This window comes from Silene latifolia, chromosome Y (assembly GCF_048544455.1).
Source record: "Silene latifolia isolate original U9 population chromosome Y, ASM4854445v1, whole genome shotgun sequence".
NCBI classification, from domain to species: domain Eukaryota; kingdom Viridiplantae; phylum Streptophyta; class Magnoliopsida; order Caryophyllales; family Caryophyllaceae; genus Silene; species Silene latifolia.
In genome coordinates, this window is record NC_133538.1 from 234,676,625 (window position 1) to 234,690,609 (window position 13,985).

A 13,985-nucleotide genomic window follows, 5' to 3' on the forward strand; every position below is an offset into this window, starting at 1 on the left:
TGGTTAATGGAGTGCTTGAAGACATTTCCTCTTTGCTTCCGTTTTTTCATTGTTTATGTTTTAATTTTGTACCTAAAAACCTTAATAAATGCGTTCATGGTCTAGCCTATAGGGGCATGAGAATAATAATAAAAAAAAACATTCTCACATTTTGCTTCCAATTATGCCCACTCTATAAAAGAAAACCTGAAGGAAGTAAAAATCCGTAAAAGGCGTGCCCTTATGAAGGACAGCTTAGTATCCAAATACTGAAGAACAGCTCCTAAAATCAAAGGCATCTCTGTCAAATAAATTAGGTTGTTTACCAAGTGTTTGCTTGGAAGAACTCATGAATTGTCCTACCCCTCGTTGGTGTTTTTGATACAAATAATATAAAATGCAAAGGCACACTATTTTGTTATGGGGTTAACCCACAACCCAACTTGTATTATTATTCAAACACTAACAATAATACAATCTCAATCATCTAACACTTAGATACTAACTAAGATTTCAATCTATGTTCAACTCGGGATATTAAGCATCTACTCACTTCTTTTCCAACATGACTAGTGACCTTTATATATAGGTCCTAAGTCATAACCCCAACATAGCCACATTAATAGCCTTAATGTCTTACTAATCTAACTCCTAATATTTACTACTAAAAACATCTAACATCTAAAGTGTAAATACTACTCATATAAAACATAACTTTGACATAAAGACTATAATGTTACTAACACATCAATAATGTTGGGGTTACTTTCCCAACAAACCTCCCCTTAAGCCCAACATTACTTTGGACTTGTCAATCATCAGGCGCAGGCCGGCACAACGACTCAACCTTCATTTAGAAGTACCTCGCCTTCATTTGAGAGTACGTTCGCTTGAACTAACCCATCTTCAACACATCTTCCATCAAATGTGAATAAGTTAGTTTTACCTTTATTACCTTTGAGAATCACCTTACCCTTTTTAGTGACCTCCAAAACACCATTCTTAACTTGAATGGTACAACCCAATCCATCTAATCTACCTAACGAAATTAAATTTCTACAAATGTTTGGTATGTATATAACATCACCAAAGCTTCTAACTTGACCATCGTTAAGTCTTACCTTAACCTCACCAACCCTTTCAATCTTTGCCTTATCACCATTTGGCAAACTAACCACCTTACGTTCACATTATTCATAAGAAGAAAACCAATCTTTTCTCCCACATATGTGATAAGAAGTTCCCGAATCCAAGACCCAACTCTCCATAGGTTCCTTTTCTCCATGAACCAATAAGAGTTCTCCATCATCAATTTCTGCCATAGCTACAACCCCATTAGTACAAGTCTTTTTCAACTCCTTCAAATATTCTTTTGCCTTAGGACACATAGTTTTGTATATGACCTTACTTGCCGCAGTAGAAGCAATTGATATTGGGATTGTGCTTTTTCCAACCGTCCTTCTTCTTGCCACGATAGTCTACCACCAAAGCTCATCTATCACTTGAAGAGCCACCACCTCCTTGCTTCATCAATTTTTCTAACTCGAGCAAAACCACAACGGTCTCATCCAAGGTTAATCTTGTCTTCCCCACAAGTAAAATAGTAATAACCGTGTTATACTTTTTGGGAAGAGAAGCCAACAACATTATTGTATGATCTTCTTCTTTGAATGTCTCATCCAAACTCGCCAATTGGGTGATCAAGCCATTAAACTTGTTTAGATGGTTCCTCAAATCGCCGCCATCTACCATCTCGAGCTCGAAAAGATCTTTCTTCAAGAATAGTTTGTTAGCCAAGGATTTCACATTGTAAATTCTACATAACTTGGTCCACAACTCCTTTGAATTTGTCTCCTCTAACATACTATACTTGATTTCGGGTGCCAAGGCTAACCGGATTGTACTAACCGCGCGCAATTTCATGTCCTCCCATTTGAGAACTTAAATATCACCGGGCTTCTTGTTATCAAGAGTCGCATACAACCCCTGTTGTATGAGAACATCCTTTATCATACTTTGCCATAACGAGAAATTGTTCTTGCCATTGAACAACTCCATCTCAAAGTTTGTACCAAAACTTTTCTCCATCGAGTCGTAACTCTGATACCACTTATTGGGGTTTTTGGTACAAATAATATAAAATGCAAAGACACAATATTTATTTTATGGGATTAACTCACAACCCAACTTGTATTATTATTCAAACACTAACAATAATACAATCTCAATCATCCAACACTTGGCTACTAGCTAAGATTTCAATCTATGCTTAACTCAGGATATTAAGCATCTACTCACTTCTTTTCCAACATGACTAATGACCTTTATATATAGGTCCTAAGTCATAACTCCAACATAGCCACATTAAGAGCCTTAATGTCTTACTAATCTAACTCCAAATATTTACTACAATAAACATCTATCATCTAAAGTGTAAATACTACTTATATAAAATATAAGTTTGATATAAAGACTATAATGTTACTAACATGATAAGTGCATATTTTATACATTTTAACCCCTTATATTAGTTTGATTTTACATATCATTTAGCACTTATCAAAGTGTTTTTAAGCTTGTGTTCAAGTGTGTTTTGTAGGAAATGAGCTAAATGAGCTAAAGTACTATAAAATGTGGCAACACTAAAAGCAAGGCTAAGTATAAGAGCAAGATTGGACTAAGTGTTGGAAGTGCATGGATTTTGCATGAAGAAAGTGTTGGATCAAAATGAAAATGCAAGCAAAGTCAATATGCAAGTCAAGCCCAAATTCAAAGTCCAAATTATGGTGGAAAATATTAGATGATAAGAAGCTTTGGATGCTAATATCACATTTAACCATGTGATAATTAAAGAGACATTAAGAATTTGCATGAGATTCCTTTTGGCAATTACTCAAGAATTGAAGGAAAATTAATAGTGTGCTTAGGATGCCATTTTGGGATTCCTCTACAAAGTTTATTCCCTTATTTCCTATATAAGGGGTGTTAATCTCACACATCTTTTACACACTCTTACACATATTTCTATTCCAAAATTCTCTCTAAATATTAGTAGTTTAGTTTAGTTTAGTTTAGCTTATATTAGATTATTACAACATTTCTATTATCAAGTTCAAGATTTATTCCAAGTTATTTCTATTTGCAATTGTTCTTCTATTTCCATTCAAGGTAATTCTATCTTTATTTTAATTATGTTATTTATCATTTCATTTAGCATTAGTTTACTTTATATTTTCACAATGTTAGAATAATTTACCTTTGTCTAGGTAATAAAGGAAGCCTTGCATGATTAAGTAATATGTTAATGTCAAAATAAGGATAAGTTAATATTGTATAATTGTTTCTATCACATGTTTGCACCTTAATGTTTAATCTATGTTTAAAGGCCTTATTCATTGATTAAGTTTGTTCATTCATTCTAAAAGTCGAGAGGCACGGAATTGAATTAGACTAAACATGTGTAGTACGACGACCTAGTCATGGACGAGAGTTTCTCTAGGCCCGGTCTATGGTTGACACTAATATCGTAAGGTGGGTGTCTCTAAGCTTAAATATTTATCGTGAAATCAACTTCCTAACTTGACATGAGCATTTACATAATTAGCATATGTGACCCGACCTCCCTAGACATCTTCTTTTTATTGTTGTTCTTACTTTACATCAAACCAATCAACCAAAGCAAACGTTAATCTACCAAGGTAAAATTCAATCCATAACAATTAATTAATAACTCCCGTCTCCTTTGGGTTCGACCCCTAAGTACTACATTCATTTGTTGTCTAGGGTATAAATATTATCTTTGCATAGGTGTACGATAGCCTATCAAATTTTGGCGCCGTTGCCGGGGAGACGGTTTTGTTTGCTAATTAGTTGTTGAATTTTATCTTATTTTATTTTGTCTCGAGTAACACTTGTTCCTTGGGATCATCTCACGGTTTCTTTGTAGTTTTAGTGCCTATTTTTGTAAGTGATAAAGCTATTGGCCTTACATAATGAGTTACGAATTCATCCCACAATTTCAAGATGAGCCTTTTCCTGACTATCTTGACCGATTCTACTACTTTTGCGATATTCTCATCTCCCTTGGACATGTCCTTGATGGGGATTACTTGGGTCATTTCGTGCTTTGATAAGGCTAAAGTCGTATCACCAAACCAAAGTAAATCTATCTCAAGACTAAGAAGAATGGCTAGTAGTAAGACAGGTATCGAATCCACAGGGAGGCGGTGAAAGCTAAGTCTGTAAATATTTAAGCTGTCTAAAGTAACCAATTTCGGGGGGTTTGTTTTGTGTTGATTCTAATAAACTAATTGCAAGTAATTAAATGAAGGTTTTAACGATATTATTAAAAGTCTAGGATTTACGGTTCACTAGGTCAATCAGTCGGGGATTATCAATCAATTGCTAAATCTATCAAGTTGTTTAAGGTCATAAGATCGGTCGACTCAATTATGCCCTTTAGATCGATTCTAACATGCGGTCGCTATAATTAGATACAATCTATTTTATTATCGCAGCCTATATTAATTCTAACCCGGACGGCGATAGGATCAATTCGCTACACTAATTAATAACTCAGGCCTCTAGTTGATTAACTAGAAGAAGTACAATAATCAAACAACAACTTTAACGATATCAATAGCAATTAATCGATTTTCCCTTTTTAATTAACCTAGATCCCCTTCATCCTAGATGAGGGAATTAGCTACTCATAACGATAACAACAACAATAATGATTAAGAATGAAAACATGATTGAAAGCATGAAACAAGAATTAATGAACATAAAACAATCAACGATTAATTAGTGAGGAAAGATTAGTACCATACAAGGGAAAGATTAGGGTTCTAAGAGAGTTTTCTAGCAGTATCCAAGTAAAATAAAGCGTAGTCTAACAATAAAACACGAGTTTCTAATTTATAACCAAAGATAATCGCTTTAGGAAAATCCGGAAATAAGCCCGCCAGAGAGGATCCTCGATCGAGCCAGAGGTGACTCGATCGAGGACAGCTGCTCGATCGAGCCAGTGGTGACTCGATCGAGGAACCATCTTCACAAACTTTTTCTCCTCATCTTTCTCTTCTAGCCTTCGTGCTTCCTCGTTTCTCGTGCCATGCTTCGTGTATTCTTCTATGCCGTCTCCGCCATGCTAATCTTAGCTTGATCATACTCATAACGAGTCATTTCTGCATCAAAACACAAAATAGCGGCAGTATCGACAATTCATTGAAATAAGGCATATAAATGATAAAATAGGCACGAAACGGTATGTAAAATGGTATAAAGGGAGCTATAAAAGTATATATGAAAGTGATACATCAAACTCCCCCAAACCAAACCTTTGCTTGTCCTCAAGCAAAGCAATCAGACCAAACAAAGAACAGCAAACATATGGTGAATGAATAACTCAGAGCAAATGTCTAGGCATATACAAGTCTCAGCTGTCCATATCTATAACAAAGTAATGACCAAAGTTGTGCTAATAAAACAAATTCAAAAGCACGGGTAATAGACTAACGCAGCTCTTACTCAAGATGTGACATGATACCGAGACTCAGCCAAATACTTTTCAACCTTGCAAGACAATTTTGTCGGATTCTCGCGGTTTCACTCATGTACTCATAAGGGGTGAGATATGTGTAAGATAGAAAGAAGTAAGACTCTCACTCGACTTATGAAATATGCATGCAATCTAATGTGATAAGAGATTCTCCAACTAATACGCATTCACAAAACAGACCAAGTACATGTATCAAGAACAGAAAGGTGGTAAAGTGGCATGGGTATAGAAGTGGCTTGTGCAAAAGCATGTATGGATATGTGAGGCTCAGACGGTAGTCGCAGCGCTAGACCAATAGCCAAATCTAATAAGAAATAAAACAAATATCCAACTGGAGAAATAATCTCAACTTTGACAACATATGAGAGAAATGTAAAGGCTCTCCAAATGTGCATTAGACTCCAGTAATTACCACACACGACCTCCTAACAAAACTGAATGAAGCAAACATTTTTTTCTTCTTTTCTCTTCCGAATCCTTTTTTTCGTAACTTTTTTTTCATCTCTTTTTTTTTCTTCTTTTTTTTTTTTTCTTTTCTTTCTTTTCGAGACTTTCTTTTTTTCTCTTTTTTCTTTGCTTCATAATACTTCTCTTTTTCAACATAGGAGGTCACACAATCGCTACAAAAAGATAGCTACTACCCGCATGACAATAAAAGTCCCAACCCAACCAAAGTAGCTATAACAATAAGGACTCAAGCAACTGCGACTGTCCCGAAAAAGGTAGGCAAATTCTGGAATGTAGCTAAGAAATAGGATATAAAATGGCTACATGGTTCAAACAGGCTAACAAAAACTGGGTAATGTACGGCATATTTGAACAAAAAGAACCGCCTATCCTCATGTACTTAATCATATGAACGCGCAAAAGCTAAGAAACTAATGTCAGAATTATGCAGTTTGATATTACATATTCCACAAGGAGACCACACTCATCAGCCTAAATAACAATGAGACCGGTTTATTAATGTTCCCGGCCTTCGTTCTTTCATTGTAAAAGTTGGAGAAAGGTGTACCTTGTGCACCTTGTCTATAAGCCTGAAAGGCGTTAACCTGCTCAAATGTGCTCATACAATCAGCTGCACCATGACCATCTAAACCACATCTAGCACAAGTCTCCTCTACTTGCTGACTCATGGCATGAACTCTCTCCTTACTACCCAATGATTGGGTAGTCTTTATCTCAGCAATCTAGGCAGAAATAGTCTCCAGCTGTGCTGTCAGGGTACTATCAACACCGGTACCTCGCGTGCTTCCCCTAGGATTTCCATACCTTGCGGTATGGGTAGCAATCTGATCAATCAACTTCCACGCATCACCATCATTGGTGTTATCTTGAAACCTCCCATTAGCTGAAGAATCCAAAAGGGCACGATGATCGTCGAACAACCCGTTATAAAACTGGTTGCAAAGGAACCACTTCGGGAAACCATGATGGGGAACTGATCGAACTAAACGCTTGAAGCGAGTCCAAGCTTCATTCAAATCTTCAGTAGGTCCTTGCTTGAAACTAGTAATTTGATTCCTCAGAGCATTAGTCTTTTGAGGTGGGAAGCACCTCTTGTAGAAAGCAAGAGCCAAGGAATTCCATCAGAATCGCTTCAAGATATCCATATCCATATCTCTCAACCACTCGGACTCCATCTTTTAGAGAGAAAGGAAAGAGCACTTGCTTAACCTGGTCTTGTGTCACTCCACCTGTTAATGGGATAGAACAGCAGTAAGTGACAAATTTCTCCATATGCGTCGCAGGATCCTCAGCAGCTGTCCCTCCAAACATATTTTGCTCCACCAAATTGATATAAGATGGCCGAATCTCAAAAGTTCCATTGGTAGTAGTGGACAGCTTAAATCCTTGTGGGATAGAATCTAAGGTCGGCTCAAAGTGACTGGCTAGAGTAGGCATGATGGGAGTTTTGGGAATATCAGTTGTAACTGGAATTTCAGGAATAGGAATTTCGTCCTCTTCCTCTTCGTAGGACCGATCGGCTGTCTCTGTTGAGCTCGCCGTTTCGACGTCAAGTATACTCAAGTCTTCTACTTGACCCACTTCTTGATTAAATTTCCGTCTGTAGCGAAAAGTCTTCTCTGGTTCAGGATCAAAAGGAATAATCTCGGACCTATTAGACCTGGGCATAAACGGAACTAACAAGAAGAGTGTGAGAACTGTCTCAAGGAACTGGGTTCCCTGAGACAAAAAGACAAAATATACACAAACAGACTAAATAATTGTTTCCTCCCCGGCAACGGCGCCAAATTTGATAAGGCTAAAGTCGTATCACCAAACCAAATTAAATCTATCTCAGGACTAACAAGAATAGCTAGTAGTAAGACAGGTATCGAATCCACAGGGAGGCGGTGAAAGCTAAGTCTGTAAATATTTAAACTGTCTAAAGTAACCAATTTCGGGGGGTTTGTTTTGTGTTGATTCTAATAAACTAATTGCAAGTAATTAAATGAAGGTTTTAACGGTATTATTAAAAGTCAAGGATTTACGGTTCACTAGGTCAATCAATCGGGGATTATCAATCAATTGCTAAATCTATCAAGTTGTTTAAGGTCATAAGATCGGTCGACTCAATTATGCCCTTTAGATCGATTCTAACATGCGGTCGCTATAATTAGATACGATCTATTTGATTGTCGCAGCCTATATTAATTCTAACCCGGTGGGCGATAGGATCAATTCGCTACACTAATTAATAACTCAGGCCTCAAGTTGATTAACTAGAAGAAGTACAATAATCAAACAACAACTTTAACGATATCAATAGCAATTAATCGATTTTCCCTTTTTAATTAACCTAGATCCCCTTCATCCTAGATGAGGGAATTAGCTACTCATAACGATAACAACAACAATAATGATTAAGAATGAAAACATGATTGAAAGCATGAAACAATAATTAATGAACATAAAACAATCAACGATTAATTAGTGAGGAAAGATTAGTACCATACAAGGGAAAGATTAAGGTTCTAAGAGAGTTTTCCAGCAGTATCCAAGTAAAATAAAGCGTAGTCTAACAATAAAACACGAGTTTCTAATTTATAACCAAAGATAATCGTTTTAGAAAAATCCGAAAATAAGCCCGCCAGAGAGGATCCTCGATCGAGCCAGAGGTGACTCGATCGAGGACAGCTGCTCGATCGAGCCAGTGGTGACTCGATCGAGGAACCATCTTCACAGACTTTTTCTCCTCATCTTTATCTTCTAGCCTTCGTGCTTCCTCGTTTCTCGTGCCATGCTTCGTGTATTCTTCTATGCCGTCTCCGCCATGCTAATCTTAGCTTGATCATACTCATAACGAGTCATTTCTGCATTAAAACACAAAATAGCGGCAGTATCGACAATTCATTGAAATAAGGCATATAAATGATAAAATAGGCACGAAACGGTATGTAAAATGGTATAAAGGGAGCTATAAAAGTATATATGAAAGTGATACATCATGCTTGGTGGCATGGATTCTGAGACTCGTGGATTGGCTCTAAAATTGAGTAATGGGAGTCTCTACAACATGATTGGGCCGGAACTTTAGAATTTCTTAAATTTCATGTCTTCCGAATGTCGGGAATTCGCACGCCAATTCCATTATTGGTGCATCGAAGAGGAGCTTAAAATGTTGCAGGCTCGTTTGGGAAAAAATTCTCAAGAGAAACCGAGACGACGTGAGCCAATCTTCTCATTTTGCTTTTTCACCTCCCCAATGTGAGTCTTTTCAATCTAATGATTTTGATTTATTGGATGATGATGATGGTTCGATTTTATCTTTTAAAATCCCCCTAGTGTCATTCGAATAGAAAATATAGAGACTCATGTTGATGACATTACCCCCATAGTAGATGAGTCACCTCCTACAAATGGATTTGTCGAGATTCCTTGTGATTCTAATGAGGTTTCTCCCGAGTCTTTTGACCCACTTGGCAATCCATTTGTAGGGGATGTTGTTGATCCATTCGAGAAAGATAGAGGGCTAACCAATTTTAATACGGAAATTAAGTGGGATGAACCGCCTATTTTTGATGACCCTCTCCTCTTTTATTCTTTATGCCACCCATTTGAGACCATATATGATTATAATTTGTGCTTTAATAATTTATTTTATGGTCTTAAGCATGATGCTCCATCTCTTGCTGACTAATATTCCGTAGAAATTTGGTTGAATTTTGTTTTTAAGGTACTCTTCATTGCCGCTATTGATACCCAACTTCTTCATCAATGACTTCCATCGCATCAATCTTCCGTTCTCATCTTTCACTCTTCATTTTCGCTCTTCTTTTGGTATATTCTTCTTCTTCTTCTTTTTTTTTTTTTTTTTTTTTTTTTTCACATCTCTTATTTTAGTCTACTAAATGTATAATAGCGCTTTGATTCAAGTTTTCGATTTTTTTGGGTTAATTGAGTGTTTGGACGATTGTTATGTGAAATAAATTTGTAGATTAAATCGATTGGTTGTCCTCGTTCATCTTACTTTTAAGCTGCTTACTTAACATTGATCAGTTTCAGTTCTGATTGGGCTACTTATGCGTTTCGTAATGACGATTAAGGGGATTTAGCTGGGTTGTTTAGTTATTACCTATGTTAAATACTCGAAAACCTGACTGAAATGTTAGAGGCAAGGGGACTCATGGGAGGAATCAACGTTTTTTTTGGTTTTCATAGTGAATAAGTTTTTCTTTCACACCAATACTTTCTATTCTTTGTTGTGGGTAAAATCCAGGACTCCAAACCCCTATCTCTACAATTGTGTTTAACATCTAGAATGATCATCTCTGACTGTTTTTTTAGCTCGCTTTGGTTTAATAGCCTATTTCTAAATTTGTGTAGACATTCAGTACTCAATATGTCAATCGAGTGATGAACTTCTTGTTGATTTGAAGTTTTTCTTAACTGGATTAGCCTATTTTTAAATTCTCTGTTTGACACAAGTGTCCGTATATGTTTTAATATATGTGTTGTGTGTATAAATGGGCGTGCACTACTAGTTGTCATATGTATAGGCGGTTGTTATTAGCCGATGCTCGTTGGCTCGTTGGTCATGTTCAATAATTGTTTCTTGCTTTATACATCTTGTTAGTGTAGTATTAAACCCTTTATTCGGTCTTGTGTATGTGGGTACTGAACTCAGTAAACTGTGTTTGGGCCTATGGTAGGCCATGTAGTTGAGGCGCATAACTATCCAAAAGAAATCATGAGCTTCTATGTTTTGTGTAAATCCTGGATGGATATTCCCCATTATCAGCAGTGCAATGGTGATAAGCGGTCTGTGCCTTTTTCTAGTTAGATTTGATGGGCTATCAGGCGCTTAGACTTTGCTTTGGCTCTTAAGCTTGTGTTTGTGAATGAGATGTGTACTGGAACTCTTTTTTGTATTATCTTGCTTAAATTTCTAATTTTCTTTCATGAAACAGTACATCGAAAGAAATCTCAGATTTGGAGGGGGGGCTTCTATCCATCAGAAACCTTCTTTCTACTCAGGCAGCACTTATTCATGGACTAGCTGATGGAGTGAACTTGGAATCATTATCGATGTCTAGTCCTAAGGGCCCTATTATAAACGGCACAACAAGCAGTGAAGTTCATGAACCTTCAGAGTTTGAAGAATGGTTGTTTGAATTTCCTGATCACCATAGTATTATTAGCTGAAAGAAGAGTGGATGAAAGCACTGAAGGCACTAGATGAAGGGGAGAGAGTTGCTTTTGAAGCAATGGAAACGAAGACACTAAGCCCGGAGATAATTGATACGAAAATTTGCGCGGAAGCGGTTTCAAAGAATAGTGAACAATAATGGAAAAGGGATATTTGCTTCGAAATCTGTCTTGAAATCGAAACAATGGGATATTTGCTTGATCTAGACCTATAGATCAAACAATGGTGATTGAGTCGCAAGACCTATTGCTATCAATCGGGTTAGAGTTTGAAAACGCGTCAAACAATAACAGTTTCGGAACGAAAACGCGTCGATCCTATGTTTACAACTGTAAACGAAAAACTCACGGTTTTTTTATTCAATAACTCAATCTATCTGATAAACAATACATTAGATCTCCTTATATAGGAGTTAGAAACCAACCTAGCTAACCTAAAACACAATCTGAAACTTACCTAAAACCGTCTTGCCTTATTCCATTAACTAGGAAATAAAATAAACTAATAATAATCTAATTAGGAAATAAAGTAGTCCTAATAATTTATGGAAAACCTTTATTTTGTATCATACTCCCTTTCTTCAAAAGAATCGTCCCGATTCTTAGAACCATGGAATCCACCGGGATCGAATACAATCCTAGCAAATTCAGATGCAAAATTGACTAATAACATGAAGTTATTCGTGAAAATCATTGCTCTCCTTTTTCACTTCGTCATCTTCAATGCAGCCTTCAAGCTTATCCATCTTTTCCCATATGAGCTTGTGCCTTCCACCCCACCACCCTCCTTGCACGACATCAAGCTTTAATCTTTTTGAATCACCTATGCCAACTACAGGAATCCGGTTCATAATATAATTATGCTCTTCAGCATTACCAAATAATTTTCCATTGATGCACTTATTAACTAGATCTTGTTCTTGAAAAATAACATCACCATTAACCTCAATTGTCTCTTCATCATTGTAATCGTCAAAAATAGGAGGCAATTTGGGATCAAACTTAACATTCTCTTCATGGCTGCTTTGACTTGAGAATACTCCCGACATGTCTTCTTCTTTTTGCCCCTTTTTTTTCAGTTTTTTTTTTTTTTTCTCCCGCGGATGAACAGTACCGCGTCGTGAACAGTAACTTTTTTTTTTTTCTTTTTTTTTTTTTTTTTGCAACCTTCACGCCTTGAGTAGCAAGTTACTAGAACCGTGCTCCTTGGATCAAAACCGATTAACCCTCAAACTACCTGCTTGAGTTTAACCCTTGAACTCCAATCGCAATCAGAAATTCAACTAATAATTTGGCTTGACACACCTAGGACCGTCTAGATTTAGGAAAATCAAGAGCCGAAGCTCTGATACCACTTATGATACGAAAATTTGCGCGGAAGCGGTTTCAAAGAATAGTGAACAATAATGGAAAAGAGATATTTGCTTCGAAATCTGTCTTGAAATCGAAACAATGGGATATTTGCTTGATCTAGACCTATAGATCAAACAATGGTGATTGAGTCGCAAGACCTATTGCTATCAATCGGGTTAGAGTTTGAAAACGCGTCAAACAATAACAGTTTCGGAACGAAAACGCGTCGATCCTATGTTTACAACTGTAAACGAAAAACTCACGGTTTTTTTATTCAATAACTTAATCTATCTGATAAACAATACATTAGATCTCCTTATATAGGAGTTAGAAACCAACCTAGCTAACCTAAAACACAATCTGAAACTTACCTAAAACCGTCTTGCCTTATTCTATTAACTAGGAAATAAAATAAACTAATAATAATCTAATTAGGAAATAAAGTAGTCCTAATAATTTATGGAAAACCTTTATTTTGTATCAATAATTACCTTTTTACCTCTTGGCACATATTGTATGTTAAATCTTTTGGTTAATTGACTTTGAGTAATTGCTTGATTGTATAAAGATAATTGTTGTTAATTATAGAATCATCTTACATTTGTGATTGACACGGCTGTCACAACCTTATCAAAAATAAACCCACTGGCCTAAACTTATGCAGCAGAGGTAAGTCGAGTATCGTATCCACAGGGAGGCGGTCACTATCTACTTGTTATTTAGCCTGTCTACGGTCACAAAATGGGAGTTTGAGTCGTTTGACTAAACTAGAGAACTGAAATAAAAAGCAATAAAAGAGACAATAATCAAAATAGTAAGAATGAAATAAAGAGATTGATCAAATAGAGAGAAAGATACCAGGATGTCGGTTCACCATGATATTACGCAAGTCAGCTAAAAGTAGGTCAATCGGTCTGATGTGAGAAGGGTAGTGGAAAGGTCCTTCCGGTCCGCTATCCGCCCTAAAATACTACTAACTTAGCTTCCGCCCTCATTACAGTAGTCTATTGTTCATAACAGGTCTGTTCATTCCAATCTTCCGATCTAGATATGAGTTTAACCAGTTTAATTACTTCAGTTGCATGCATTCAACCTAATTATTACAGTTATATTGCTATCAAACAATTCTCACATTTAAAACCTCCTAATCGAATTATCGCTTCATTGCTTTACTACCATGGCTCCCCTAATCCTAGCAGCAGGGAAATTAGCTACTCATAATGATTGATAAAGCAATAATAAACATGGTATAAAGTTGATAAACGGTAAATAACATAAACTAAATAAAAGCAATCAAGAAATAAGGAAGAGAGTTAAATTGAATAAGAGAGAGTAAAGAAATTACACAAAATGAGATCTGGAAATATGAAAGTAACGTCCAACCAGATTAAGAGATGAGATAAAAGCGAAAGGAGATGATAGTTTTTTTAAACCTCATTAA

At 36.4% G+C, this 13,985-nt stretch overlaps 1 protein-coding gene across 1 annotated transcript; it reads right to left on the bottom strand.

Annotated features, from left to right (window-relative positions):
- Positions 1-821: 821 nt before the first annotated feature.
- Positions 822-1,367, bottom strand: LOC141630273 (uncharacterized). Its single transcript, XM_074443117.1, has 2 exons — positions 1,269-1,367; positions 822-1,157 (listed from the first exon to the last, which is right to left on the bottom strand). The coding sequence occupies exons 1-2, from the start codon at positions 1,365-1,367 to the stop codon at positions 822-824; spliced, it is 435 nt and encodes a 144-aa protein (XP_074299218.1).
- Between the last annotated feature and the right edge of the window lie 12,618 nt (positions 1,368-13,985).